This window comes from Vulpes lagopus, chromosome 4, assembly GCF_018345385.1.
Source record: "Vulpes lagopus strain Blue_001 chromosome 4, ASM1834538v1, whole genome shotgun sequence".
NCBI lineage: Eukaryota > Metazoa > Chordata > Mammalia > Carnivora > Canidae > Vulpes > Vulpes lagopus.
The window spans coordinates 99,153,079-99,181,008 of record NC_054827.1 but is presented as its reverse complement, the minus strand read 5'-3'; the positions used below and the strand labels follow the sequence as shown (position 1 = coordinate 99,181,008).

General features: G+C 36.0%; 1 protein-coding gene across 7 annotated transcripts in view; it reads left to right on the top strand.

Moving 5' to 3' along the window:
- Positions 1–27,930, top strand: part of TJP1 (tight junction protein 1) — a 244,509-nt gene that overhangs the window by 192,426 nt on the left and 24,153 nt on the right. For all 7 annotated transcript variants that reach the window (XM_041751851.1, XM_041751848.1, XM_041751847.1 and 4 more), the window contains 8 exons: positions 12,341–12,480; positions 13,267–13,372; positions 16,062–16,212; positions 21,902–22,010; positions 22,945–23,164; positions 23,644–23,828; positions 23,932–24,027; positions 27,597–27,679. In XM_041751851.1, coding sequence (XP_041607785.1) covers positions 12,341–12,480; positions 13,267–13,372; positions 16,062–16,212; positions 21,902–22,010; positions 22,945–23,164; positions 23,644–23,828; positions 23,932–24,027; positions 27,597–27,679 — 1,090 coding nt within the window. The remainder of the gene's footprint in view (positions 1–12,340; positions 12,481–13,266; positions 13,373–16,061; positions 16,213–21,901; positions 22,011–22,944; positions 23,165–23,643; positions 23,829–23,931; positions 24,028–27,596; positions 27,680–27,930) is intronic.

The window sequence follows — 27,930 nt, the reverse complement described above, 5'->3', positions numbered from 1 at the left end:
ATATTAGTTCTTAAAATTTTCCTGACACAGCAGGGATGTTACCTGGAAAAGGACTGCTACCACAACACATACACAGTGGTATAACTAACACCCTTGGGTGATTCATGGGAGCAGCTATAATTTTAACACATTTCTCTCACCTACAAATGGTACTGGTATCAAACAATTTGGACATGATATCTTAAAAAAAAAAATCATCCAGATATTAGCCATTAGTTTTTATTGTGAGCAGATTTGAAATCTTAGAAAGTTTTTTTGATGTCCTGTTTTTCTTTCCCTACTTAGATTTCATTTACACTTGGCATCTGTAACTTACAAGTTGCGGGGTTTTTTTGTTTTGTTTTGTTTTTTAAGAAAAGATTTTTTTATATTACATTTGGGGTGTTTTAATTGGGAACCTCAGGTATTCTCATGGGTAACGCCAGTTATCATGAGATCTTTTAAAAATACAGAATTCTGGACCCTGTTCTTAGGTAGAGGAATACTGTTTTTTTTATTGTTGTTTTTAAATTCCTGGTATCATTCTCTTCCGTGCACCACCAGATTTAGGAACTTTTGGTTAGAACATGCAGCATATACTAAAGAAAAAATAATGCTTCGACTACAGAAGACCCAAAGTACTAAGATTATTTCCAAATTTTTGTGCTGAGAATTTAATTCCTGAGTACTCTGAGACCTGCCCATAGGCAAGATATACAGAGTACCAGTTCTTAAAGGTTTTGTTTCTTCCCCTAAAGTTCATGTTAAAAGTAACTATGGAGTTGTAGAGATTATCTTGTTTTTAGAAATAATTTAGATGTTCTTTGAGAGTAAAATCCTAATATTAAAAAACACCATGGGTCCTACACAGCATTCCATCATCAATACAACCTACTTAATTCTTCTACATGACGTTCTTTTCTGAGAGAGTAAATGTTACATGGACAGACCTCTTGAAAAAAACATATGAGCCTGTTAATTCATTATAACTAGGTGAGCAACATATCCTCACTGTTTTCTAGAACAGGGGTTGGCAGACTACAACGTATGGACCAAATAAGCCTGTTGCCTGATTTTGCAAATAAAGTTTTATTGGAACCCATCCTGTAATGGTGTATTTGAGTGATTGCAACAGAATATATATGGTCACAGAGCCACATCAGGAAAATGTTAGCCAGTTCCTGGTCGAGAATGCTAAAATAATCTGTTTTTAAAATAAAAAACAGGTATGCCTGGGTGGCTCAATAGTCTGCCTTTGGCCCAGGGTGTAATCCCGGAGTCCTGCATCAGGGTCCCTGCATGGAGCCTGTTTCTCCTCCCTCTACCTGTGTCTCTGCTTTTCTCTCTCTCTCTGTGTGTGTCTCTGGTGAATAAATAAATAAAATATATTTTTAAAAAACCTAAAAAACAATACATGTATAGAGATAATTATTACAGTGATTTTCTTATGTCTGATACTCGTTGCCAGGTTTGTATTGTATTTTATTCAGGGTGTTTCAAGCCCACTTTGGGCCAAGACTTGTGCTCTAGGAGCTAGGGATACTGAGGGAGTCTAAAGCTGGTGGCACTGCTTCATGATGATTACCAAGTAGCTTTCACTGAGAAGATTCTTCACTGATTGCACTGTGATCCCTGCATATCTAGAGAGTATTTGATTTGCAGGCTATGTTCTAAACTTTTGCTTAGTTACAGTTTACTCTCCCTACTACTTAGCATTTAATTTAACATATCTGTTTTATGGCTTCTCCCCCTAGAGTGACAGCATATGTTTACCTTTTTTATTCTGTCCTATAAACTGTTATATAAAGGTGACTGTTATGCTACTGATTATCATAGGCAGGTGCAAAGAAAAAATTCTATTGCAGTGAAAGCTCAGATGGAACTCAGATGAATTTGGATTATAAAAATTATGCTTTATATTACTTATACCCAGTTATTCCATAAACTGACAAAGTTTACTTAAGGCCTAAGTTGTTGTCTGAAGTCATTAAGGAATGGATATTAACAAATAGAAAAGGTTTAATTTATATTTAGCATATCTGTTTAATAAAAATGGTTGCTTTTGAAGTACTTGAAAGCAATGTTTTAAGAAGATTGAAACTTTGTAAAATTTTTAAATATTCTCTTTACTCATTGTTTCTCCTGAGAGAGGATGCTTCTACTAAATTCTTAAGTTAGTGTTATCAGTATTGATGTAGTTTATGATATAGCAAATGCATAATAGTAAAATTAAATTTTACAAATGAGAAATATCTAGACTAAATCCAACTAGTCTAGAAATATCTAGACTAAATCCAACAGTTGAGCCCATTTAAGCTGATATATTTGAGATCAAACCTTTTACCTATATGGTCCACTTTTTACTATCAGTATTTTACTATACAAGTTGAATTTAGCTCATGATCTTGTTCTCCAAGAGTACTAGATAAATCCCAATACCTATGCATATAGGGCGTATTATGTATCTGCTTAAATGGCTTAGAGAAGTCTTGGCTTTTAGATTAAAGAACATTTTTTTAATTTGCACGCTTTACATTTTCTTTTACCTTCCATAATTGTTTTCTTAGGTATTAGAGAACCAAATATTCTTTAATTCTACTATATGTAGTTTCTGTCAGATACTGCTTGGTTCTTGCTGGAACTTTGCCAATAGGCTAAAAATTTGAGATGTTTATATGTATCAGTTGTACATTTCTTTTTACTATTTTAAAATGTGTGGGGTCCCTGAGTGGCTCAGTGGTTTGACGTCTGCCTTCGGCCCAGGGCATAATCCTGGAGTCCCACATCGAGCTCCCTGCATGGGGCCTGCTTCTCCCTCTGCCTGTGTCTCTGCCTCTCTCTCTCTCTCTCTCTCTCTCTCTCTCTCCCCCTCTGTCTCTGTCTCTGTCTCTGTCTCTCTCTCTCTGTCTCTCTCAAATAAATAAATAAATAAATAAATAAATAAATAAATAAATAAATAGAAGTGCCTATCTTCTGACTGATGAATTTCAAATTTTGTTTTCTGATTTTGGTTTTAGTTCTTTATCTTAAAAATAGTTTTATTACTTCCAATTTAATAGATAGATGCCTTATTCAGAACAAGATTTACATGTGATAATGTTGGTAATTAATTTGGTGTAGGTATATACTGCTACATTTTCTTTTTTCATGCTATGAAGTCCCTCAGGTTGTTTGTTTTTGGTTTCTTCTTCATCTGTGAAAGAAAGAGCCAGGTAAAAAATAATTTTTGAAGTGTCTCAATGGAATCATTAATGGATTAATGAATTCTTCCCCATGGCTCATATGTCTTATAGTCAGACTAAGGCAGTAGGTGGTGAGTTGATGCAGCACAGTGAAGGTTCAATATAAACCAGTTCAATATAAACCAGTTATATTGACAGTATCCTGCTAATCCTTTTTTTTTTTTTTCCTTAAGATTTTATTTATTCATTCATGGGAGATACAGAGAGAGAGAGAGGCAGAGGGAGAAGAAGGCTCCACATAGGGAGCCCGACATGGGACTCCATCCCAGGACTCCAGGATCATGTGCTGGGCTTAAGGTGGCGCTAAACCGCTAAGCCACCCGGGCTGCCCTATCCTGCTAATTCTTACTAAATATTTATTGATGTCATATATGTGTTATACATCACGTCCTGAACAATCTAGGCAAGATTCCTGCTGTCATAGAACTTTGAGGCTTATATCCAGGTGAAGAAAACAGGTACATTTGAAATATGCAAAAGTAATTTCCTTTAGTGATAAGTAGTATAAAGAAAATCAGGGTAGTATGATAGTGAAGGCCAAGGGGACAATATTAGATAACCTGATCAGAGAAGAAGGCTCCTCTAGAGTGACTTCTTGAAATGAGTAAGAAAGAGCTCTCTAGGTGAAGATAATTACAGAATAAGATCTAGCATGCACCGTTTCTCAACTTGTTGAAATAACAGCAAGATAACCTATGTAGCAGCATCACAAGAGCAAAGGAGAGAGTGATTGGAGTTCTAAGAAATATTTTCTTCTGTTTTGGAAAAAATTGTTTCTTTAGGAAAAATGTGGAAGTTGTTTTTTTTTTTTTTTTTTTTAAGTTGTTTATTGGGACACCCGGGTGGCTCAGCAGTTGACTGTCTGCTTTTGGCTCAGGGTATGATCCTGGAGTCCCGGATCGAGTCCCACATCAGGCTCCCTACATGGAGCCTACTTCTCCCTCTGCCTGTGTCTTTGCCTCTCTCTCTCTCTCTCTCTCTCATGAATAAATAAATAAAATCTTTGGGGGAAAAAAGTTGTTTATTAATTTAATTGGGATTTTGTTGTTGTTGTTAGATTCTTCGTCTAACATTTCAAAAGGAGTAGAATATTAATGACCCATCCTGAACTTTTGTTACTTAGATGAGAGCCAACTTGTTTTCAGTCCTTGGTAATTTTAGGTTACCAGGTTAAAATTCTAAGCTGAGGCTTTGTTTTTCATATGCTTTCTAAGGAGCCAGGCTGAGGGAACACTGTAGTTGGTGCACTTCTCTACTAATTAACTTGAAACCCAAGTGTAATAATATGTGTGTTCATCGAGTGCTATCAGCCTTAACTTCTAAGGGAGGACTATGGATCTAATGGCAGAAAAACAAACAAATATTCTACTTTATAGCCACAATTTAAACAGTAAAAGTATGAATTTTATTTAATTCATTAGCTTTCATATAGGTACAATAGAAAACATAAAATATGATATTTAAAAATGGACTACCCACTTGGTAACATGTTAAGAATAGTAAATGTATGAAAACTCTTATTTCCAGATTTAAATAACATAGAACAGTCTTCTCTTGTCTTTTTGAGAACCTTTTAAAAAACGAGGGGAGTGTTGCAACATTGGTCTCTTGTAAAATCAACCAAACATACCACTCAGTCAAAAGGTTGTTTTACTCTAGGGGTGCCTGGGTGGATCATTCCATTGAGCATCTGACTCTTGGTTTTAGCTTGGATCATGATTTCAGGGTCACAGAATGGATCCCTGAGTCTGGCTCTGTGCTCAGTGGGGAATTGGGTTCTCTCTCTTTCCTCCTCTGTTTCTCCCCTACTCACATATGTGTTCTCTCTCTGTCTCTGTCTCTGTCTCTCAAATCTTTAAAAAAAAAATTGATTTTCCTCCAGGTATTAAACTAAGTACCTGGTAATCATTGCACCACCAATGAAGGCTTAAGTATGCTATCCTCAAATTAAAAAAAGTCTTCCTCAGTGCTTCTCATTATTGAAAATTATGCATTCCTACAAAAATCATAGTTTGAACAAGAGATCTGTTTTCCTTCTAAATCAGATGGACTAGGTTAGTCATCACTATCATAAATAAGCATGTGAGATGAGAAGCTCTGTACAAAATGATAAACTTCATAAAAGTTTGTATCTGTGTTACTGCCTGAAAGACATTTGCCAAAATGAGCAGTCTAAGATACTCAAATTTTTTCAAAAGCATACACACACACGTGTGTGTATTTCTAGAAAGTAGGTTACAGTGTGTAAAGAATAAACTTAAACTGTAGGAATTTAGCTTGTAAATTCGCAAAATAAGTACAATTATTCCTTGCCTTCTCAGCATACCACACTTCACTTCTGTGTCCACATACCAGCTTAGTATCTTTGCATGTCTGCCTTTGTCATCCCTAGAATTTTGTTTGTGCCATGCAGAGATTGTTAATTTTTTTTATTGCTATTAAGGAGGAACTACAATGTATAAATATCTTTGTTTCCATATAAGATTTAGAAGATGTAGCAGTGATTGCAACATTCCTTATTTATTTATTTAAGATTTTATTTATTTATTCATGAGAGAGACGGAGGCAAAGACACATGCAGAGGGAAAAGCAGGCTCCCTATGGGTAGCCTGATGTGGGACTCAGTCCCAGGACCCCAGGGTCACGACCTGAGCCAAAGGCAGATGCTCAACCACTGAGCCAGGTGCTCTGGTCGTAACATTCTAAATAGCCAGATTTGAGTGTGCCTTTAGTTTTTCTTTCTCTTATTTTCTAGCTCTCCCGGCTGAACTCTCCTGTTGGTGGAGTATGGTTAAGCTAATTCCTAAACATATCTTTATTATTCATTATGCTGTGATAGCCCAATAATCTTTAAAGGAATTAGTATCTAGTTTTTGGTTGCATCCTAGGTTCTGTAGATCTTGCCTCCCTTTATGCAATAAATGAGTTTCTGAAAAGAAAGTATAAATCTGTTTTTTAGGATAAGACATTTGGTATGTAATTAGGAATTTGAAGTTGGTTTTATAAAAGAATGTTTTACTGGAGTGAATGTTCAGCCTCAAGTTTATTTTCTGTATTAAGGACATTTTTAAAATAAGGCATGACCGACCAGTCACTTGAGAAGGTGTTTGGGAGCCAGAAGCATGAGAGAATGCTTCATAAATGGACAGTCTGGCATGTTTTGTCAGACAAGGTCCAGTCAAGACAGGAAGGTGAGTGCGGAGTGAGCCTAGCACGTTTAATGTAAAGAGATTAAATTTAACAGAATTGGAGTAACAAAGATTTCGCTAGTAAGAAGTAAAGGGAACTCTAAAGAATATAAGGAGCAGCCACTCCCCCTGGTGCTGAGAGGGGATGCCAAAGGAAGAGGCTCCCCCACCTAGCTAGGGCTCAGAGCCAGCCTTGTTGGACTTTTCCAATCCCCATGGCTCACTGAATGGCAGAGAATTCAGCTGTGGTGTGTCGCCAGAAGAAATATTTCCTCTAAAGTGCTTAGTAGGGGATCCCTGAGTGGCTCAGCCATTTGGCGCCTGCCTTTGGCCCAGGGCGCAATCCTGGAGTCCCGGGATCGAGTCCTGCATCGGGCTCCTGGCATGGAGCCTGCTTGTCCCTCTGCCTGTGTCTCTGTCTCTGTCTCTATCATAAATAATTAAGTAAGTAAGTAAGTAAGTAAATAAGTAAGTAAGTAAGTAAAAAAAAAAAATAAAGTGCTTAGTAAAGGAGTTTCCTGGACAAGCGTCTTGTTGGAGACCTTGTACTACAAAACTGTCGTAGGGAGTCACCAGGGAAAACTGCTAACTGCCTGTAGTGTGCTGCAGGGGCCTGCTGAGGGAGCATACACCAGAACTCAGAGACTCCCTGACCAAGCTGCCTGCCCTCTGCATATAGGCCCAGAAACACTCATGATTTTAATTACACCTAAAGTTTGTCACTTAAAACAATTTGTTACTCCTTACTGATCTGATGAGTATATGTTTATGTTGCTGTTACCCAATTTACACAGTTAATTGGATAAGACTTAAAGAAGGCTGTTTACAATGAGTTCATTTATGTGAATTGTAAAAACTCTGCAGAGACTTTTTACCCCTTCTTTAACAGCTGTCTTCAACAGAGTTTTTAACCAGATGAGAGTTTTTTTAGGTAAATGGATCACTGCCATTAGCTTGACATATAAATGAAAAATCCGGAAAATAAACCCTGTCTTCTGCCCTCCAGGAGAAAAACAGATGACCTTAAGAGGATCTTGAGGTCCTTGAGAATGTCTGAAACCACTGTCACCACTACTCAGAGCCAGAGTCTGTAGATAAACATGAGTCTTGACTCGGAATAGAAGTGGTTTTTGTATAAAAGTAAGCCTTCGTCTTACAGCAAAAATTACTTTTTGTTTGTTTGTTAAACTTAGATATTATTTCAGAGGCAGTCAAGTAGATCATGTACAGAAGAGTTGAGGAGAGTATGTTTTCTTTTCATTGTCATAGCCTCACCAGCTTTTTTCAATAAGTGCCACTGATTGTAGACTGATTTCCTATGTCCAAATTCAGTTGTTGTCTTGTAATAGACATAATGGTCACATTTGCTCTTAATGGAGTTAACTGTAGATCTATATTGCCCAACATCGTTGCTACCAGCCATCTGTGGCTACCGAGTGTTTGAAATGTGGCCAGTCCAAATTGAGATGTATTTTAAGTGTGAAATAACACATTGAATTTTGATGACTGAGCACACCAAAAAAGATGTAAATTACCTCATTAATAATTTATAGTTTACTTAATGAAATAATATTTTGAATATAATAGGTTAAATAAAATGTATTCACTGATTTTTACCTCATTTCATTTAATACATATTCTAGAAAGTTTACAGTTACATAGATGACTTGCTTCATAATCCTTTATAACAGCACTGCTCCCAATTTACATGTATTTTTGAATAATGCCTCCATCTTTTGGTAGATAGCAGAAATGCACTAAAAAGAGCAGTGATACTCCAAATATTAGTTGTATGAAAAATTTCATAGAATGGTATGAGTTCCATTTACCTGAAGTGTTAAGTCATAACAATTAAGAATGTTTGGCAATACAATACGAAAATTAACCAATGGTGAAAATACTAGCAGTTTTATGTGATGGAGCAGGAGCCGTATTACACAACAATTGACCCATTGGTTATCATTATGGAGGATGTTTACATTATTGTATTGATTCTAAGTTACAAGATGGTAGTTATCATTAATGTCAGTCATTTTAAATCTAGAACGTTTAAGTTATAAGAAAGGAAATCAATTGCAAATATTTATCTTAAGATCTTTTTAAAGTTTGTTGCAGAGCAATAGATCTCTAGAACTATTAAAGTTATGCATTCTTTAATCTTATTCTCTTTCTTTGAAATGTTCATATTTATAATATGTCATTTGCAATTTTTAATGCGAAGAATGTAAGGAGATCTTCTATTTTGTACTGCCTTTTGTACTTGAGGTGCCTAGAACAGTTTGGGGATAAAGCTTAATTGTATTTATTTATTCTTGAGCTAATTGTACCTGAGATTATATTACATAAGCAATGGCTAAACACTTTATTTTTTATGTTTTAAAAATAGTTCATTCTGGTTTGATTCAGAAAAAACTTCGGCTTTTAGTTCTTCCTAAAAGACTATTTTATATACATGCAGCTCATATTAATATTTATATAACTTAAAACAGGAGTACATCCCCATTGAATAGTTAAGTGAATATGAAAATAGAAACTACGAAAAGTACTTATGTTTTATCCTTTCAGGAGAGTAACGGAAGAAACTTTTTCTTGATAAGAGACTTGTAAGCATTAATCAAACCAAATTCTTTGTTTAAAGTTAGACTTAATTCCATTTAAAAACAATAAACATTATTTTGCAATGAACATTGTTTTAAAATATTTTAAAACATTTCAATCTTTACTCAGTAAGTAGTGTATATGTATTTTTTGTTGTAAAAATTGAAATAGTAGAGATAAATCTATTCCACTTGGGTACAATTTTGTCTACTCTGGGGGTGGGGGGAACACTGGTGCCTGATTGGTTACACCCATCTAGCTCTTTCTCCATGTATGCATGTGCACGTACGTCTATTTGTAGAGCTATGGAGACCCCTCATCCTGTCACACCATATACATCCTGCAGTTTGTGCTTCACATTTTGTTTCAGTTGTTCTTGTGTTTCTACACATAGCTCCCTTTCATTGTAACTTATTTTAATGTTAATTTTTATTTTCAATTATAAAAGCAAGAGACGCTTATTAGAACAAGTAAAATAAAAAAAAAAATTAAAAAAAAAAAAAAGAACAAGTAAAATAGGTCAATTCCACCTTACCCCATCTCCCACTCCTCTTGAATTAAGCCTTTCTCCATACTTACGCACATTTTTATTTGGCATCACGTGTAGAGTTTGTGTGTGTTTTTAGTAACTGAAAAGGTTAGACTCTGCACATTTTTCAGCTAGCTAATTTTACTTAGTGCAAGGTGAACATCCTTCTGGCTTGTTCTTTTGATAAGAAACTTTACATATTATGGAAATTCTGTTTCTAAGTCTTTGCCTGTGCAATCAGTGTTGTGTAAGTATCTTTGTCCATAAGTTCATATAATGACTCTTGTTATTTCTGAAGTCATTAAAGAGTATATTGGTATTATTTAAGATTTTCGCAGATGATGCCGTATTTTCCAAAAGTAACATTTGAGACTACCCTTGTTTCTCAGAATTCTGTGTTTACCAGTCTGATGATTGCAAATTGATAACTCCTTTATTTTCAACTGATGGTTTCCTGATTACTAGTGGAGCTGAGCATCTTTTTATGAGATTATTGACCATAGTGTTGCTTCCTCAGTGGATTACCAGATTCATTTCTGTTGATCATTTTTCTGTTGTTCTTCATTTCATCAGTCAGTAGTAGCTCTTTTGGGGAGTGTGCTGCAAATATAAGACTTTATAATATCTTTTCCTATGTAATTAAACATTTTTAAGAGTGAAATATATTCATCTTTATGGCTTCTGGATATTTATCTTATTTGGAGATATCGCCCCCAATGCAAGATTGTACAGATTCTCTCCAGGCATTTTATAGTTTCTGATACTCTTGTTGCTGGCATTTTTTTCCCTTTTCGTTTTCTTTTGATTATAGAGGACGTTGAGGAAAATCAGTTGAGTTTTTTTTAAATGTAGTTATAATTTTCTTTATATAATTTTAGTATTCTTTATTCTCACTAAAATTCTCCCAGTATTTCAAGCATATTATCTTATGATTATACCATCTGAGTCTTCAAAATAGTGGTAAATAACTGTAGTATTGGCAAGTATCACTATGTTGTTACTGATATTAGTGTAAATACAGTCAGAACTTCCCTGTTTAATATGGTGTTAGCTCTTGGTTTTGAAAAATAGTCTCCTATATATTTTTGGTTTATTTGTGATTTTTATTAGGAATGGCTGTTGAATTTTTTTTTCACATGCCTGTTTGATATTTTTTTCTTATATTTGGGTGTAATAATGAATTATGTGAATAGCTTCCTAATGTTAAGCCAGCCATATACTTGTAAAATAACCCTGCTGTGCTCATTGTATAATAAATTTTTAATACATTACTGTATTCCTTTAGCTAGCATTTTATTTAGAATTTCTTCCTTCATTTATAGTTTAAAATATTTGTTTTCTCTGTTTGTTCTATCATTGTCAAAGTTTTTAGTGTTAAGGTACTGTTAGCCTCAGATTGAATTGCTGATAGAGCGTTTGAAAACTTTTTGAAATACATGAGATTTTTATAATACTATTTCTATGTATTACTATGTGTTTGGAATTTACCATAACAAAAGGTTTGAAAGAAAATGCATTCTTGAACATGTATTTATTTCTCTAGGATAAGCCTAGAAATGGATAGGTTTTATTCATGTTTGCCTTTTTTGTTTCAGTAAGTAACTCCCATTTTGCCCTCAAGTAGTTTTGCTTATTTACACTTATTTTACCCTCCCTGTACAAGTGTCTGTTTCTCCATGTCCTTCCCTATGGTTGATGTTATCGTGTTAGAGTTCTCATGAATGATGAGGTAATTTGAAGTTATTTTATTGTGCGTTTTCCTATTTACCAGGGAGGGTGAACATATTTCCTGTTTATTGTTACTTGTATATTTTTGGTGAATTGAATTGTCTCTTCCTAATACTCATTTTTCTCTTTGAGTTGTCTCTTTTAAACTCTTTTATAGTTCCTTATATGCTCTCAATATCAAATTCTTGTATGTGTTGTTAAGCCAACATATAAATTGGTCAATATATAAATATTAAGGTATTAAACTCACTATATATGTTAGGTCAAATTATATGAAATTGCTCATATTCAGCTGTTTGACCTAAAAAACTCCATTTCATTTGGTTTAACCAAAAGCAGTATAGATTTTTTTAATTGCTTGCATGTTTTGTAAATTTTTATGGAATCACTGTTGGCGTATGAGGGATTTTGGGCCTTGAGTCTTGCTTTATTAGCCCTCTTTTTTTTTTTTTCTTAAGATTTTGTTTATTTATGCATGAGAGACGTGGGGAGAGAGAAAAAGTCAGAGACACAGGCAGAGGGAGAAGCAGGCTCCATGCAGAGAGCCTGATGTGAGACTCAATCCCAGGTCTCCAGGATCACTCCCTGTCCTGAAGGCGGTACGAAACTGCTAGCCACCCAGGCTGCCCAATAGTCCTCTATTTTTGCTGATACAAATTTTTAAAATATATATTACGATTTGGACTTAATTCCATCTGAAATTGTTTTTTGTCATTAATATGCATAGAGATCTATCTAATCTTTCTCAATTTGTGAACATTTGTCCTAACATCATTTATTAAATAAATAGCATATTCTTTTTTGACAGTTTTGAACTGCCACTTCCATAATAAATTTTGCTACTGTGGATAGATTAATCCATTTTCTATTTTGATACTTTGATCTGTTTTTCTGTTTCTGTGGCAATACCACTCAAGTTTTAATTACTTGGTTTTTATAATATTTTGATAGCTGTTAGAGCAAACCCTTGTCATCATTTTTCAAGGTTTGCTTGACTATTCTTAGACTGTTTTCTTACAAATGGTTTTCACATTCATCTCTATGCTCATAATTTTTTAAATTTTAATAATGTGTAGTCTCCGGAGCAGAGAGGAAGAGAGAATTTCTAAACCTGGGGCTGTCTCAACTCCTGTAAAGCACGCAGATGATCATACACATAAAACAGTAGAAGAAGTTGTAGTTGAGAGAAATGAGAAACAAGCACCCAGTCTTCCAGGTAAGCCTAGCAAAAAACTATGTTGGGAAAACATTTGTAATCAGATTAAATAAAATAATTGTCAGAATTTACTGACAACTTGAAGATCCTTTAATGATTATGATTTTTTTTTTTTGTACTTGGCTTCTAGCATATTCCTTATGGGTATGAGATTGACATGGATCAGTAGCTTTCATGAATTTTTAAAAATTTTTTCTGGATAGATAATTATTCATAGTTAACAGCTATTCACAGTGAGTAAAATTGTTCTCCAGCACTGCTCATTTAGGAGATATATTATATTGGCTTAAGAAATTTTAAGTTATTTTTCCTATTGAAAGTGTTTTCATAAACACTGTTATACACCATAGAGATGTATATACCAGACCTAAGAATCTGCAAGTCTCCAAGATCCATTTGCTTGAAAGGCCAGGAGATTTGGATTCTAATGTCTTAGTTCCTTCTATCAAATCTTTTTGCTCTGCTTGTTTAGTGGCAAGAATGTGGATATTTAAAAACAAATTTTATCACAGTGAAGAGGTCTGCTTTGATTGTCTTAGAGAAATGTAGGGATTCTCCCTCCTTCCCTCTGTTCCTCACTATAGGGATATATATTAGAATTTGTAACTTTAAAATACATAACACATGTTCCTTATCAGATTCTCTGAGCTTATATTTTTGCTGATGAATTTTATATAAATTTTGTGGACTTCTTATTGTTTGGTTATTTTCCTAGTTGTTTACATTATTATTCCAGTTTTTAATAAAGTGATTCCTGTACAGTTTTTAATTTTTTCTTTCTTATAGAACCAAAGCCTGTGTATGCTCAAGTTGGACAACCAGATGTGGATTTACCCGTCAGTCCATCTGATGGCGTCCTACCTAATTCAACTCATGAAGATGGGATTCTCCGGTAATGTGATTTTAGACTTGTGTTGTCTTCTTTGTCCATTATTTAGTGTTATTTAAAGTGAGAATTTAATTGGAAACTATATTGTATATCCTTTTTAAAAGAGCATATACCGCTTAATGCTATGATTAAGGTTTTATTTCACATTATTTATGTGATAGAGATTAGAGAACAAAAAAGAAAGTTTTTGGATGTTGACTTTATTACCACAGTCACCTACCTAGTTTTCAGATCGGGAATTACAAAAATTAAAAGTTGTTTTCTGCTTGCTTAGATATCAGAATTTTCATGAGTTTTCTAATGCCCTGGCATTTGAAAAAACAGGAAACACCAGTGTTTCTCCATTTTCACACTATTGACATTTTGGGTCAGGTGCTTGTTGATTGTGGTGGACTGCCCTTCACATTGTGGATGTTGAGCCACATCCCTGACCACTAGCTGCTAGTAGCACCTCCCAGTTACGACAACCAAAAATGTCTCTAGACACTGCCAAATGTTCTTGGGGACAAAATCACCCTTGTTTGAGAACCTGTTGTAGATGAGTTAGCAACTCAAAAGTAAGTTTTTTATATTCCACACCTTTTATTGCTCTGTTCTATACATGATGAGATTGAGATGTAAATTTTTAAACCATATTTCAAACCATCATGATAATCAATTTAGTCTTTGTTGCCTCTATGGTGAAAGGAACAGGATGTGAGTAATTGAAAAATAACCAAACTCAAGTGAATTTGATCTAGATCCCTGCTCTTACCTGTTTTCTTTGCTAAAGAAAATTGGGTCGTTACTGCAAGACCTACCTAGATAGAAAGAACTCCTGAAATAGAAGGGTAGGACACAGTATTAAAATTGTATATTGTTAATATCAGATAACTGATAATTCAACATTTTAATAAATTATGAAGGAATTAGTTTCCTTCTTTTTCTTTCTTCAGAATTGCTTGAAAGCTTTTATAACTCTTTAAGGTTTAAGAAAACTCTAATGATTAATTCCAGAGACCTGTTTCCCAAGAGAGCCCTGAGGAACAGATACCAAAGAGGATTGAGGTTGTGGGTAGGATTGTACCTGAGCCAGGAAACCTTCAGTTACTCATTCAAATCCACTGGCTGGATTTGGGGCAGAAGTAGTTAATGGGTTTACTTTTAGTTACTGCAAGTAGTTGATGTAACACAGAGTAGAAAATGTCGGTCATCCTCGGATACATGATACTGTGATTGAACCTAAAGCTGTCTTTCAAAAAGACAGAGTTTACTAAGGGATATAGACTACAATCAACGATTTTTACTTTTTGAGATACACTAGATCAGCGCATGTTATGAAAGAACTATCAGGGACCTGGAGTCTCAAGGACTTTGAGGAAGTATTTCAAAAAGCTCTCTGTACTAACTGGTTTGAGAGAGGAGTCTGTGAGCAGGCTCTGGACTTACCTAGAAAAGTAGGACACTGCCACAGCTAAGCAATTCACATATTCCATGATAACACTGGCCCATACTTTCATGGAAGGACCAAGGGTGCCACCAACCCTGGCAGTGAGTGACCTCATTTAACCTATAGGCTCTTATGCTTACATCTAGTAAATGTTCGCTCCAGGGACGGAAATGGGACAAGTGTGAATACCTTATAAGATCTAAAAACTTAAGGTGGTCTTTAGTTGATTTAAAAGAATTAGACACCCCCCCCTTTCCTCAACTCATTTATTCATTTGATTTGTGTTTTATGCTTTCTTTTGTCTTCTAATCATTTTTCATTGTTACTTAGTGAATTAAGAGGAAAGGGACTTTTTCTGCGCTGCATGTCAGAATAGGTAATAGAATTGTGTGTCTTCTAGACTAGAAAAATGGGAGAGTTCTAGAAATCTAGATGGGTAATTTGTAATCATGTAGGTAATTTGTAATTAATTACCATAAAGGGTAGTTTGTAATTATGATCCGTTTCTGCCTACCCATTCTTCCAAGACGTCCTTTAGTTTTTATGTCAAGACCAGCACAAGGTTTTAGCACTACAATGATTATAAAAGAATGTGCATATATTAATTCCTTCCTATTCTCTCTCTAGTAAAAGAAGGGCAGAGATTGAATGTGGGACTAATCCAGAAAGGCTGAATGCTGATAAGTTTTTTATTTAAAATTCAAGGGGGCTGCAAAGTAAGTGACTTGTGTCAGAGTGCACCAACCGCCAAGTTTAAAAATGACTATCTCAAAAAAATAAAACAAAAAACAAAACAAAACAAAAAAAACCGACTATCTCTTGGATCACAATGCTTAGAGCCTCATTTTAATTCCCTGGTATCAGGAAAATTTGTCAGTTTATGCTTCAATTTCTACCCATGTAAAATAGTACATCTCAGTTATTCCATTGAGATGATATGGTATGAATTGGGATGGAAAAAATGGAAGATGTTTTTAACCATTGCAAATGCCCCGAATGCATCTAAAACGCTAAGAGTTGGGAAAAGAATGTTTTCATAAAGTAGTTTTATAAATTAGTTGTAAAGCAGTAATAAAAGAAAGTACCAGTAAAGCTGATTTGGAATTGTGTAATATGAAATTATATTCAGTAAATTAGTGGTATGAGGGGAATTTCTGAGATGATGGTCCTTTGTTTCATTCTGAGTGTGGTTTTCATTGTAGCAGTTTACTATTAACTTCAAGCTTCTCTTAACCATTTCAAATGAAATATTTGTTTTAACAGGCCCAGCATGAAATTGGTAAAATTCAGAAAAGGAGATAGTGTGGGCCTGCGCCTGGCTGGTGGAAATGATGTTGGAATATTTGTAGCTGGTGTTCTAGAAGATAGCCCTGCAGCCAAAGAAGGCTTAGAAGAGGGTGATCAAATTCTCAGGGTATGTCAGTATATCAGAGATGCGGTTTGAAAGTACTTAGATCTTTAGAGAAAGACATCAAACACAGCAAACCTAATATTATAATTCAAATATAATCTTAGGTCACAGTCTCTTGAACCAAATAACCATTCAGATGAGGAATCCATCCAGTCTTTATTATACTAGCCTTGTCCCTTCACATTTCTGCATTTGCTCTCATTTACTGCTGTGATTATGTGTTACTACAGAGTGTGATCCTCTGATTTCATTTTAATCTCTGGTGTTTGTAGAACTTAATAAAAAAAAAAAAAGAAGTCTTAGATATTATAATATCGACCAAGTAGTCTTTTTAAGTTCAACTAGACATTTAGGCTGGCAAGACTGTCATGGGCCACAGCTTGCCATCCCAGGGGAGTGGTCCTTGCAGCAGTTCACATAGCCCATGTGCAAGGAATTGGGGTGTCCATCGGGCAAATGTGTCAGCTGCCTTGGCTCCAAAGCTTCATACCCCACAAGAGGTAGGACTAGTTACAGGAGTCAGGAAGTCCAGCTTAGGTGTGGTCTCTTTTCTTTTGCTGTTGATTTTCTGTCTATGCCATAAGCGATGCTGTCTACTCATATAGTGCCATCTTTATCTGTCTCCTTAAAACATCCAAACCTTTTGGCAGATAAACTATGTCCCTTTTTAACCAGAAGATCACATGTATTAAATGTGAGTTCCTATTTGCTCCACCTCTCCAGCTCAGACTGTCATTGTCACCTCTAGTCTGGTCTTCCTGCATTTGGTAACTCCTCCATGTCCTGGATTCAGTCTACTGCTCAGAATCTTGTTGTTTTTTCATGTTTTTCTCTTTCCCTTTCCTCTGGATCTTCATCTGTCCTCCACTGTTTTATTTTTTTATTTTATTTCATTTTATTTTTATTTATTTTTATTGGAGTTCAATTTGCCAACATATAACATATCACCCAGTGCTCATCCTGTCAAGTGCCCCCCTCAGTGCCTGTCACCCAGTCACCCCAACCCCCCGCTCACCTCCCTTTCCACTACCCCTTGTTTGTTTCCTAGAGTTCGGAGTCTCTCTTGTTCTGTCACCCTTACTGATACTTCCACTCAATTTCTCTCTTTTCCCCTTTATTCCCTTTCACTATTTTTTATATTCCCCAAATGAATGAGACCATATAATGTTTGTCCTTCTCTGATGGACTTATTTCACTCAGCATAATACCCTCCAGTTCCATCCACGTCAAAGCAAATGGTGGGTATTTGTCATTTCTAATCGCTGAGTAATATTCCATTGTATACACAGACCACATCTTCTTTATCCATTCATCTGTCAGTGGACACCGAGGCTCCTTCCACAGTTTGGCTATTGTGGACATTGCTGCTATAAACATTGGGGTGCAGGTGTCCAGCTGTTTCACTGCATCTGTATCTTTGGGGTAAATCCCCAGCAGTGCAATTGCTGGGTCATAGGGCAGGTCTATTTTTAACTCTTTGAGGAACCTCCACACAGTTTTCCAGAGTGGCTGCACCAATTCACATTCCCACCAACAGTGCAGGAGGGTTCCCCTTTCTCCACATCCTCTCCAACATTTGTTTCCTGTCTTGTGAATTTTCACCTTTCTCACTGGTATGAAGTGGTATCTCATTGTGGTTCTGATTTGTATTTCCCTGATGGCCAGTGATGCGGAGCATTCTCTCAGGTGCTTGTTGGGTAATGTCTATGTCTTTCTCTGTGAAATTTCTGTTCATGTCTTTTGCCCATTTCATGATTGGATTCTTTGTTTCTTTGGTGTTGAGTTTAAGAAGTTCTTTATAGATCTTGGATACTAGCCCGTTATCTGATATGTCATTTGCAAGTATCTTCTCCCATTCTGTAGGTTGTCTTTTAGTTTTGTTGACTGTTTCTTTTGCTGTGAGAGGCTTTTTATCTTGATGAAGTCCCAATAATTCATTTTTGCTTTTGTTTCCCTTGCCTTCATAGATGTATCTTGCAAGAAGTTGTTGTGGCCAAGTTCAAAAAGGGTATTGCCTGTGTTCTCCTCTAGGATTTTGATGGATTCTTGTCTCACATTTAGATCTTTCATCCTTTTTTAGTTTATGTTTGTGTATAGTGTAAGAGAATGGTCTAGTTTCATTCTTCTGCATGTGGATATCCAATTTTCCCAGCACCATTTATTGAAGAGACTGTCTTTTTTTCCAGTGAATAGTCTTTCCTGCTTTGTCGAGTATTAGTGGACCATAGAGTTGAGGGTCCATTTCTGGATTCTCTATTCTGTTCCATTGATCTATGTGTCTGTTTCTGTGCCAGTACCACACTGTCTTGATGATCACAGCTTTGTAGTACAACCTGAAATCTGGCATTGTGATGTCCCCAGCTCTGGTTTTCTTTTTTATTTTTATTTTTTTTTTAATTTATTTTATTTTATTTATGATAGTCACAGAGAGAGAGAGAGAGAGAGAGGCAGAGACACAGGCAGAGGGAGAAGCAGGCTCCATGTACCGGAAGCCCGACGTGGGATTCGATCCCGGGTCTCCAGGATCACGCTCTGGGCCAAAGGCAGGCGCCAAACCACTGCGCCACCCAGGGATCCCTGGTTTTCTTTTTTAATATTTATTCAGGATCTTTTCTGATTCCACACAGATCTTAAGATGATTTGTTCCGACTCTCTGAAGAGAGTCCATGGTATTTTGATAGGGATTTCACTAAATGTGTAAATTTCCCTGGGTAGTAACATTGACATCTTCGCAATATTAATTCTTCCAATCCATGAGCATGGAATATTTTTCCATCTCTTTGTGTCTTCCTCAGTTTCTTTCAGAAGTGTTCTGTGGTTTTTAGGGTATAGATCCTTTACCTCTTTGGTTAGGTTTATTCCTAGGTGTCTTATTCTTTTGGGTGCAATTGTAAATGGGATTAAGTCCTTAATTTCTCTTTCTTCTGTCTCATGGTTAGTGTGTAGAAATGCCACTGATTTCTGGGATCCCCACCAATACCAAGGAAATACAGACGATTTTAAAAACATATTATGAGCAGCTACATATACCAATAAATTAGGCAATCTAGAAGAAATGGACGCATTTCTGGAAAATCACAAACTACCAAAACTGGAACAGGAAGAAATAGAAAACCTAAACAGGCCGATAACCAGGGAGGAAATTGAAGCAGTCATCAAAAACCTCCCAAGACACAAAAGTACAGGGCCAGATGGCTTCCCAGGGGAAGATTCTATCAAACATTTAAAGAAGAAACAACACCTATTCTACTAAAGCTGATCAGAAAGATAGAAAGCTATGGAATACTTCCAAACTCTATGAGGCCAGCATCACCTTAATTCCAAAACCAGACAAAGATCCTACCAAAAAAAGGAGAATTATAGACCAATATCCCTGATGAACACAGATGCAAAAATTCTCAACAAGATACTAGCCAGTAGGATCCAACAGTACATTAAAAAGATTATTCACCATGACAAGTGGGATTTATCCCTGGGATGCAAGGCTGGTTCAACAAAGCAATCAGTGTGATAGAGCATATCAACGAGAGAAAAAACAAGAACCATATGATCCTCTCAATAGATGCAGAGAAAGCATTTGAAAAAATACAGCATCCATTAATGATCAAAACTCTGATTCAGAGTGTAGGGATAGAGGGAACATTCCTCAGCATCTTAAAAGCCATCTACAAAAAGCCCACAACAAATATCATTCTCAGTGGGGAAACACTGAGAGCCTTTCCCCGAAGATCAGGAACACAACAGAGATGTCCACTCTTACCACTTTTATCCAACTTAGTACTAGAAGTCCTAGCCTCAGCAATCAGGCAACAAAAAGAAATAAAAGGCATTCAAATTGGCAAAGAAGAAGTCAAACTCTCCCTCTTCGCAGATGACTTGATACTGTACATAGAAAACCCAAAAGACTCCACCCCAAGATTGCTAGCACTCATACAGCAGTCCTCCGCTGTTTTCTTTCTTTCCTTTTGCTGTTGAAATTGTCAGTATGGTGGAGTCCCTTCCCTTACTCCTTTTCAGTCATCACCGTCATAAAGTTTTATAGTCTGACTTCTACTATAACCACTACTGAATCTGACGTTTTATAAGCCATCACTGACCTAATGGGACCTTCAGCCCTCATTTCCCTTTCTTCCTTAGCCGTGTTTTGACTGTCTTAAGTAATCTTTCTTGAAGTGCTTTCTTCTTTGGATTCTATAACACTGTTATTCTGGTACTCCTTTAGTCTTTTAGATTCTTTTCCAGCCTTTCCTCAATGGTTCATCTAAGGCTTGGATAATGTCAGCAGTCCCCTGCTTCTCTCTTGCTGTATAGTCTCCATCTTGGCTTTGAGGGCTCATGTCAGTAGCCCACCATCAGAAACTTCATTTGGAGCTCCTGTCTTGAGCACCCCCTCCTGCTTTGTCAGCTGCCTGTGGGCGTTTCCCTCCTCCTGTCCTTACCCTTTAGACCTTCTATAAAAGTCAAGGCGTCATCTTTGCCTTACTGGATTCCATCTGGCACTACTTTGATTCCTCCCAGTGATGTTATATTGTTCTCAGACACAACATGGAGAATGATGTTCATTGTAGTAAAGAAATGAAACCGACCTATCTCTTACCCACCTCATATGCTACTTGAAGTAATTAGGGCATACATACATTTGATTTTATTTTTTTAAAAGCTCTTACTTTCTTTTTTAAGTAAAGCGCTACTCCCAACAATGGGATTCAGACTCACAACCCTGAGATCAAAAGTCACTTGCTCTTATCAACTGAGCCAGGCAGGCATCCCTTATGTACATCATTTAAAAATTGTTTCTTAATAATTTGCTTTTGTTTTGTATCATAAAAGTAGTGCGTGTTAATTTTTTTAATGTGGAAAATTTTTGAAAGGTAAACAGTTCTATCTGTAATCCTGTATATAGTCATCAGTAACATTTTAAGTTTCCTTTGGCCTTTAAGAGCTTCTGATATAAGTATATCCTGACTTGGCAGACGTTGAGCCTACATCAAACAGATGATCTTACAGAGATGGGACAATGCATATACTGTTTTTTTGTTTGTTTGTTTGTTTGTTTGTTTTTTTAATTCATAGACACAGAGAGAGAGAGGCAGAGACACAGGCAGAGGGAGAAGCAGGCTCCATGCAGGGAGCCCGATATGGGACTCAATCCCGGGTCTCCAGGATCACACCGCAGGCTGCAGGCGGCACCAAACTGCTGTGCCACCGGGGCTGCCCTACTGTTTCTTTTTATCTCATTTCCTTCTGATTCCTTTTTCAGAGACTAGTAGAATATAAAATCTTTTTTCTAATTGAAATATATTGGTATACAATATTATTACTTTAAAGTTACATTTGTGGGATTTATAATTTTCAAAATTTAAAGCCAGACCGTTTATAAATAACAAATATTTGGAATTAGGAATAGTCTTTTTTGGTTTAAATGGTTTATATTTTGCAGTACATGATCTTTAATGTCAGGATGCATTGTGGCTACTCTTAAATTTATACCATCACTCAATTTATTTGGTTTCTACTTATTTTAAATTAGAGTATATTATTTTTCTCCAAAGGAAAGTCCATTTTTTCCCTCTTAAAGATGTGATATTTTCAGATTAGGTAAAGTCTGAGAGTCTTTGTTTTCTGTGTTAGATAAGTAATTTCATCATCTTAAAATATGGCCAAGAGCAATTTGTGAAATATATTTTAACAGGTAAACAATGTAGATTTCACAAACATCATAAGAGAAGAAGCCGTCCTTTTCCTACTCGACCTCCCTAAAGGAGAAGAAGTGACCATATTGGCTCAGAAGAAGAAAGATGGTGAGATACTGTCAGTAGAATGGAGAAAATCTGTAGAATTCTGAGAACTTAAATAGCAATTTTAATTTCCAATTTTTAATAAATCATTCAAAGTTGAGTGATAAATGAATTTGTTCATCTCAGAGGGAGTTTAAATCACTTAGAGGCACAGTCTTACACATGGCTTATTAGAAAGCACGATAATAGAACCAATCTTTATAGCATTTTAGTTTAAGAGGAATGCCATCCAGCCCTCACAAGGCATAGAAAGATCCTAGTTATTAGTTATCAGAACCATACAAAAGTATATGGTTAGCTTCCAAAGTTTTTACTGAAGTTGTCTAAAGAATATATTTTTGTTAGCATTAGTTAAAGAAAATGCCTAATTTTCTTTGATAAGACTGATAAGCTTTTCATTTAGAACACGGTTTCTCACCGTCAGTACTGTTGTCGTTTTGAGCCAAATAATTTTTTGTAGGGCTGACCCATGTATTGTCAGGGTGCTTAGAAACATCCCTGGCCTCTACCCACTAGATGCCAGTAGCATATATACCAGATATTGGTATATGTCTCTAGATATTGCCAAATGTCCCTTGGTGAGCAAAATTACCCTCATTTGAGAACCACTTATATAGAAAATGGGAATATCTGTAATATTTGCAGCAAAACTAAGATGATATAAATACCACCATGAATGGTTTTGAACAAGTTGCTTGATCTGTTTCTGCAGTACTTTCCTCATCTGCAAAATGGAGGTGCTAAGCATTCCTGTTTTGAGGTAATGGTGCTGTATATGAGATAGAATGCCTAATGCATTACTTCACACAGAGGAAGGATTCAACATACATTGAATACTGTTGGTTTTGTTATTACCACAGCATCTTCACATAATCTCTTCAGATTAATTTCTTATCTTATTAGCTATTGATAATGTTTTTGTTTTGATTCCTTTTAGTTTATCGTCGCATTGTAGAATCAGATGTGGGAGATTCTTTCTATATTAGAACCCACTTTGAATATGAAAAGGAATCTCCCTACGGACTTAGTTTTAACAAAGGAGAGGTGTTTCGTGTTGTGGATACCTTGTACAATGGGAAACTAGGCTCTTGGCTCGCTATTCGAATTGGCAAAAATCATAAAGAAGTAGAACGAGGCATCATCCCTAATAAGAACAGGTATGAATATTTGGATACTTCTATAGAACAAGTTAAGTAAATGATGATGGAAGACTTGAATCCCCCTCGGAAATTTTGGCAATGTAAAGAATTAGTTTTCATTGTAGTCACCATATCTATGACTGACTTAGTTGTATAATATAAACTCCTTTAATTTAATTAATTATATTTTATTATTTCTGTATTTATTTATTTACTTGAAGTGGGCTCCATGTGGAGACCAACTTGGGGCTTGAGCTCACGACCTGCAGATCACGACCTAAATCAAGATCAAGAGACGGATGCTTAACTGAGTCCCCCAGATGCTGTGAAACTTTTTATTTTAGTTTAGCCATTAAGATTTAATCTGCATGTGAAGTTCTGTCCAGTATTTTGACATTTTGTTTCATCTATGGGTCTTTTTCCATTTTATTTTTTTTAAATATATTTTAAATATATTTATCCATCTTCTATTCTCTATTTTATCCTTCCTTGTCCAGGGCTGAGCAGTTAGCCAGTGTACAGTACACACTTCCAAAAACAGCTGGGGGAGACCGTGCTGACTTCTGGAGATTCCGGGGTCTTCGCAGCTCCAAGAGAAATCTTCGAAAGAGTAGAGAGGATTTGTCAGCTCAGCCAGTTCAAACAAAGTTTCCAGCCTATGAAAGAGTTGTTCTTCGAGAAGGTAGTTTATTTTTTACGGATTAATCTTCATACACTTTAATGTCAATATGCTTAGGAAAGAAAAAGTATAAACTATGTTATTTTTTCTTTGAATTTCTCCCCAGCTGGATTTCTGAGGCCTGTAACTATCTTTGGACCCATAGCTGATGTTGCCAGAGAAAAGCTGGCAAGAGAAGAACCAGATATTTATCAGATTGCAAGTAAGTAGCCTTAAGACTAACTTAGATGAAGTTGAGGGTGTTAACCTTATTAGGTACTCCTCCAAAAGATGGGTCTGATCCATTCACTTAATAGAATTAAAACTTTCTATAAGTGAAAATTTGCAGTTTATCCATTTTGAGTGATTGTGTCCTAGTTCTTCAGTTCCCTTTAATAGTTAAAATTATTACCATTTACAAAGCTCTGGGCTTCATATGAAAATTGCACATCATCTTGTTTAATAAATTCTGTGACAATATCACAATGCTGTAAATAGTAGAGTATTGATGCTGACGTTGAGCAGCTTGAGTCTTAGGTGGTCAGGACCGTCACCAACCAACCTCTTTAAACTTTCCTTATGACACCCAGCTAATGAATCCCAAAACTCCAATATGAACCCATCCCTTACTGACTCCAATCCAGTGCTTTCAGTCACTGAGCTGACAGAAATACCCAAGTGTATAAAAAGGATAATAAAAGCATGATTCATGCCATCAGTTATTATTTAGGCATTTACAGTAAGTTAGTGTTAAATATAAATATTGAAGATGTAGTGCCGTAAATGCCTAAGAGATTTTGCTTGCAGATTCTTTTATTATTTATTTAACTTAGCTGTTGTGGTACTTTAAATATACAGACTTAGTTATGACCACTTTGGTTTGCTTTAAGCTATATGTAAAAACTTACACTCTCCCCCACAATTATAGAAATAGTGTCTATTTGGAAAGCTTAGAAAATTAATTTTGACATATATTATCATTGTCATCCTAATCTTACCCTGTCGTATTTTCTTCCACCCTACCACCCTTTGTAAGCAAACTTTTGTGTGGAGCTTTATTTATTGTTTTCCTTCTTAACAGATAATACCTTATTTTTTTTATTACCCATTCTGCAACCAGATTTTAGATGATTAGCCTCTGTTTACATAGGTTTTCAGTTTTATATTTTCATAAAGGATGCAGAAATCTATTTATTTGCTTGTTTCTGCTATGCTTTGTTTCTCAAAGTATTTAAATCCTTAGGAGTATAGCTTTTCCTGTATTTATGGTAATTTTTTTTAGAATTCCCAAATATAGGCAGGAATGAACCATAGGACATGAGCATTTTCTGATTACTGCTATGTGTGATCGCTCATGCTTTCTGAAGGGTTGTGCCTTCATAGCTGTCGTTCCTACTGTCGCTAGATGAGACCCTCATTAACATAAGTTTTAATTTTAAAAATCAGAGCATTACCTTTTTATTATATTGCTTTAGGTTGTTGGTGAAGTTGAATGAGGATATTTATTTCATGAAACTGAGAAAATCTGCAGACAAATGATAGTAAAATTTGAGCAAGTTTAGAAAATGTTTATTTCTGATTCCTCATTCAGTTTATTTTTTTCAGAAGAGGTTTTTGGGTCATCATTTGTAGGTAACATTTCGCCTGAAGAAGTTGCTGGTAACCCCACCCATAACCAAACTTAGGATTTTTAAATTTAGGGAAAATAAGTGTGAAGATTTGTAAAGCTCTACCTGAGGGAGTAATTGATTGCTTTAATTGGGTTTATTCTATGTTTAAGCCAGGCTTTTATTTTTTTTATTTTTTAAAGGAATCCAACTTGGTTTCCTATTTTATTATTATTATTATTATTATTATTATTATTATTATTATTATTATTGCAGAGAGAGAGAGAGAGAGAGAGAGAGAGAGAGAGGCAGAGACATAGGCAGAGAGAAGCAGGCTCCATGCACCGGGAGCCCGATGTGGGATTCGATCCAGGATCGCGCCCTGGGCCAAAGGTAGGCGCCAAACCGCTGCGCCACCCAGGGATCCCAAGCCAGGCTTTTAAAAAGAGGATTCAGATAGGTTAGTTATGTACCCTTTCTGAGTCCAACGAGAGTCTTTTTTTTTTTTTTTTTGTATATTTTTTTGTATTGAAGTTCGATTGAGAGTCTTTTTTGTTAAAGAATTAGTAGTATTTTCTCCAACCAGAACTCCTGGTTAATCCCTCTCTCTAATTTCTCTGTTCACCAGATTTGAAATTCTGCCATGTTTGCTCGTGGAGCTTTATCTTATGATAGTCTCGTTCTCTAGAGTCATTCAGCTTGTCCTTCAGTGTAACCTTTGTTCTTCCAAATCTCTGATTTTTGTCTGATCAGAAACACCAGAGCCCCTCTTTGTCTTTCAAGCTTTCCTTGTGACCGGAGTCGGAAACAGTGATGTGCCTTTTTAGTGAAGAACTTCATGTAAGGGAACCCTGGGTGGCACAGCGGTTTGGCGCCTGCCTTTGGCCCAGGACGCGATCCTGGAGACCCAGCATCGAATCCCACGTCGGGCTCCCGGTGCATGGAGCCTGCTTCTCCCTCTGCCTGTGTCTCTGCCTCTCTCTCTCTCTGTGACTATCATAAATAAATAAAAAAATTTAAAAAAAATTTAAAGAACTTCATGTAAATTGGACCTCTGAGATTTTTGGTTTAGTAACTGGCTCAAGCTCCATTTGGCATATTATACACCAGTAGGCAGGGACAGGTTGCCAGTATGAAACCACAGGCTGTCTGTTACAAATTGACAGCCTTCTCTGCTGCCAGGTTCCCCTTGTATTCCTATAAAAAAAAGGCCTCTAACTTAGAACTCCCCAGCCAGGCTGCTAGAGCATTGTTGCTGATGGGCTGTGGACCTGCCCAGGTATTGATTTCATCAGTCCCCAGTGGCTGAATGGGACAGCACTCAGAAGAGGCCTCCTCAGTGTATCTCTATTAGCTGTACAAGTAATGCCATTTTTGTTGCGTGTCATGATGTGTAAAACATTTGGAAATAGTGCCATGCCAAACCATACTAGAACATTAGGCAAAACAAAAAATGTCCACACATATATCTTTTTACATCTTTTTTAACGTCTTTTTCTAGAACATTGAAGTAGTTAGAAGAGAATATAAAAAAATATGTGTATTAAAACTTACATTATTGCAAGTTTAAAAATTTATACCAAAATAGAATTTATAATTTTATTTTCCTTTAATGAAAGCAAGCTTATCAGTATTATTTCTAAATCTTCTTTTTAAAATCTTTTTCATTTGAAAGAATTGCCATATTTAACAATTTTTCTTGACCAAGTGACAGTCTTAAATAATTTTTACTCTTCACTTACTGATTCTATTTAAAATCTTGGTATTTTTTTTATTGTAGATTATTAATTTTGATCTTTCAAACATAATGTAGCAAAGTATTACTTGACTGCTGAGTATTTTTGGCACCCCACTGAATACTGCTCCTGAAGTGAGCATCTCATTTGCCTTCTCTAATCCCAGAATTGTGGGGCAGCCTTAATCTAACCCAGTGGCACTCAGCCAGGGGTAGTTCTACCCCATCCAGGGTACTGGCCAGTCCTGGAGACATTTTTATTGGGCACAATGTGGACAAAAGGCATGTAGCAGGAGGAGGCTAGAAATGCTGCTGAACAGGCCATAGTGCACAGGATAAATCCTATAACTGTTATAGAGCCCAACGTGTCAGTAGTGCCCAGTGGTTGAGAAACTGTGGTCTAACCAATGGAAATTTGATGTTTTGTTTTTGTCCTGATACCATGAATAGAAAGTGAACCACGAGATGCTGGAACTGATCAACGTAGCTCTGGTATTATTCGTCTTCATACAATAAAACAAATAATAGATCAGGTAAGTTATTAAAAATAGACCTGTTTCATTATAAACTGTGAATGTTGTGTTTTTGAGTGCTATGGACTTCAGTTAATTTAGAATTAGAGAAGTAGCATTTCTAAAATTATTACTCGTCTACCATAAGAAGATAAAGCCCCTATTGAAGGGCATTGCAATAACAACTTTCAAGGAAACAATATTACATGCATTAAAGGACATTTATATTGATAGGGAATATGTTGTTACTCCACAAGATCATATCAGGAACA